The 2,500-nt window shown below is 32.7% G+C and overlaps 1 protein-coding gene across 1 annotated transcript in view; it reads left to right on the forward strand.

Moving 5' to 3' along the window:
* The window catches only part of LOC122259974 (homologous-pairing protein 2 homolog), a 3,859-nt gene extending 1,840 nt beyond the window's left edge, over positions 1 to 2,019 (forward strand). Inside the window, exons 2-3 of the mRNA XM_043026990.2 lie at positions 365 to 592; positions 938 to 2,019. Coding sequence (XP_042882924.2) covers positions 365 to 592; positions 938 to 1,195 — 486 coding nt within the window. The 3' untranslated portion in view covers positions 1,196 to 2,019. The remainder of the gene's footprint in view (positions 1 to 364; positions 593 to 937) is intronic.
* Positions 2,020 to 2,500: the final 481 nt, after the last annotated feature.

Here is a 2,500-nt window from a genome sequence, read left to right on the forward strand (position 1 = left end):
ATGTGAAATTTACATGAATTACTAGCATTCTACAGGATTTCATTCACAAGTAGATAAGATTTCTAATAGAGCTACTTATTACCTAAGTGTGATATTTTTTTTCAGTTTAGTTCCCTCTTGTTTAATTTCATGTACTTTTTATGTCTGTTGTTACATAAAAATTAGACATAGATTTTGCTTTATGAAAGGTATTTCCATTTTCATTAACCTTTACTCCCATCAGGTCAGAATTCATTCCAAGTCAAATTATGATTTTGAAAATGTCTATTTTTTTTTTTATTATAGAATTTCAAGGTATCATATGCAAAGATAGGAAAGAGGGAGACATAAGTAAGGGATATATACTCATTGAAATTCTTTTCAGGAAGGTTCTGTCAAGGAAAAGACATATGGCAAGCAGAAGGTTTATGTGTTTGACCAAGCACAGTTCCCTGCCCTTGATGAGAACCAGCTGAAGGAGATGGACAGGAAGATCACAGAACTTAATGACGCCATAAGAGAAAAAGAGAAACATTGTGGGGAGACTGAGGCCAGGCTGCGTGCCCTGAATTCCAGTTTGACAACCGAGGAAGCGGAAAAGAAATTGCAAGACGTAAGGAAGGATGTCATGTGTTTGTAATTGCAAGACAGGATGTCAACAAATTGTCAAAGATATGCATTACAAAGTGTTAAGGAACTCATTCAGTTATGGTTCTGCTAGAAAGAATTTGTAATATTTTTGTAGATATATGATTCCTCAGTCTTTTTGTTGGAGAAAGAAATGGAATTAGGCTTTTCCTTTTTCTTCTTCCTATTATTATTTCTTTTCCCCCATCATTGCTTAGGTCATTATTATCATAAGGATTATTTCATATATATTAATACATAATTGAAGTTCTTTCCCTGTTCATTTGTCAATTTCCTTTTTACCAACAAAGATCATCTTGTTTGCTTACAGTTGGAGGAGGAAGTGTCAAGATTACAGAAGAAGCTGTCAGATCTACAAGAAAACCAAGTGTTGATCTCAAAGGAAGAAAAGGATAAAATCAACTCAGAAAATGAGAAGATGGTGAAGATGTGGAGAAAGAGAAGACGAATGGCCATGGATATTCTCGATGCCATTCTGGAAGGATATCCAAAGAAGAAGAAAGATTTGTATGACGACATTGGCATTGAAACAGATGAAGATGTAGGGGCCAAACTGCCAAAGGCGTGAATAGTGCTGCTGTTTGTCAGTAATACGGAAGCTTATGAATTGAAAAAGTTTTTTTTGTTCTCTCTCTCTCTTTCTCTCTCTCTCTCTCTCTCTCTCTCTCTCTCTCTCTCTCTCTCTCTCTCTCTCTCTCTCTCTCTCTCTCTCTCTCTCTCTCTCTCTCTCTCTCTCTCTCTCTCTCTCTCTCTCTCTCTCTCTCTCTCTCTCTCTCTCTCTCTCTCTCTCTCTCTCTCTCTCTCTCTCTCTCTCTCTCTCTCTCTCTCACTCTTGTGGTATATATAAAGGTGATTTCAATTTTGCTGAAATCTTTATTAAGAAGAGTGAATGGTACAAAGTGTATGGTTATATTTTTTTAAGGAAAAAATCTAAAAGAAAAAAGGTTACACTAAATGTTATTATTTCAGGATAAATAAAGTTTAAAATTGCAATTAATGTAAAGCCAATTGCAAAGACAACTTATCTCCCTTTTTTATAGATGTATATATACAGATGTGTATATATATTTTTTATTTTTTGAGGGAGGTAAGGTGAAAAGACAAATGACCTTGATTTTGTTCTCTTTTTTGAGAAGATACTATATTCCTTAACAGTGATAGGTATCCCGTATATCTGAATGGTGAAAGTTTGTTTGAATTGTTTATATTGTGAAAAAAAGTGTGATCTTGTTATATTAGAACATAGATTGGAATGATATAATTTCTATACAGATTTCTATGCTACAATATTTATGTATTACCTGGCTGTTGGAGCAAGGTTTATCTATCTCAAGATATGTGGATATGTATATTTCTGTATCACTGAATATCAAAGCCAAATATTTTCAAATGTGATTTTGTATTATTTCTCCCTTTGGGTTTTAATTGCAACATATGAAGTCAAATGATAATGCATATATTTTTAACTGATATAGTATATACTTGTATTTAATGTTAACAGAAAAAGAACATTGGTTGGGGGATTAAAACAATGACGTTTCAATGAAGTTTAATATGTAATTTTCTCCTGTTGTCTTAGAATTCTAACTTACTGAATTATTTGTTGGTAGGAAGTAGAATTATGAGCCAGTTAAAGGCTACAGAACATATAGTCTGAGTGTGTTGTTATTTCCTTCAACAATATTAATTTTGGTTATTTGTATTTTTGAGGAAATATATAATATTAGATATGGGTACCATATGCTAATCACAATGAATACTGAAATACGAACTTAGATATTGTAATTTTTTTTAATGGAATAATTTTGCTATGAATTTTTTTCTGTGTGAATGTGTGATGTTGAAGTTTTAGAAATAATGAAAGCTGGTCATG

The sequence above is a fragment of the Penaeus japonicus genome, unplaced genomic scaffold (genome assembly GCF_977035675.1).
Source record: "Penaeus japonicus unplaced genomic scaffold, GWHDUDI00000001_assembly GWHDUDI00000021, whole genome shotgun sequence".
NCBI lineage: Eukaryota > Metazoa > Arthropoda > Malacostraca > Decapoda > Penaeidae > Penaeus > Penaeus japonicus.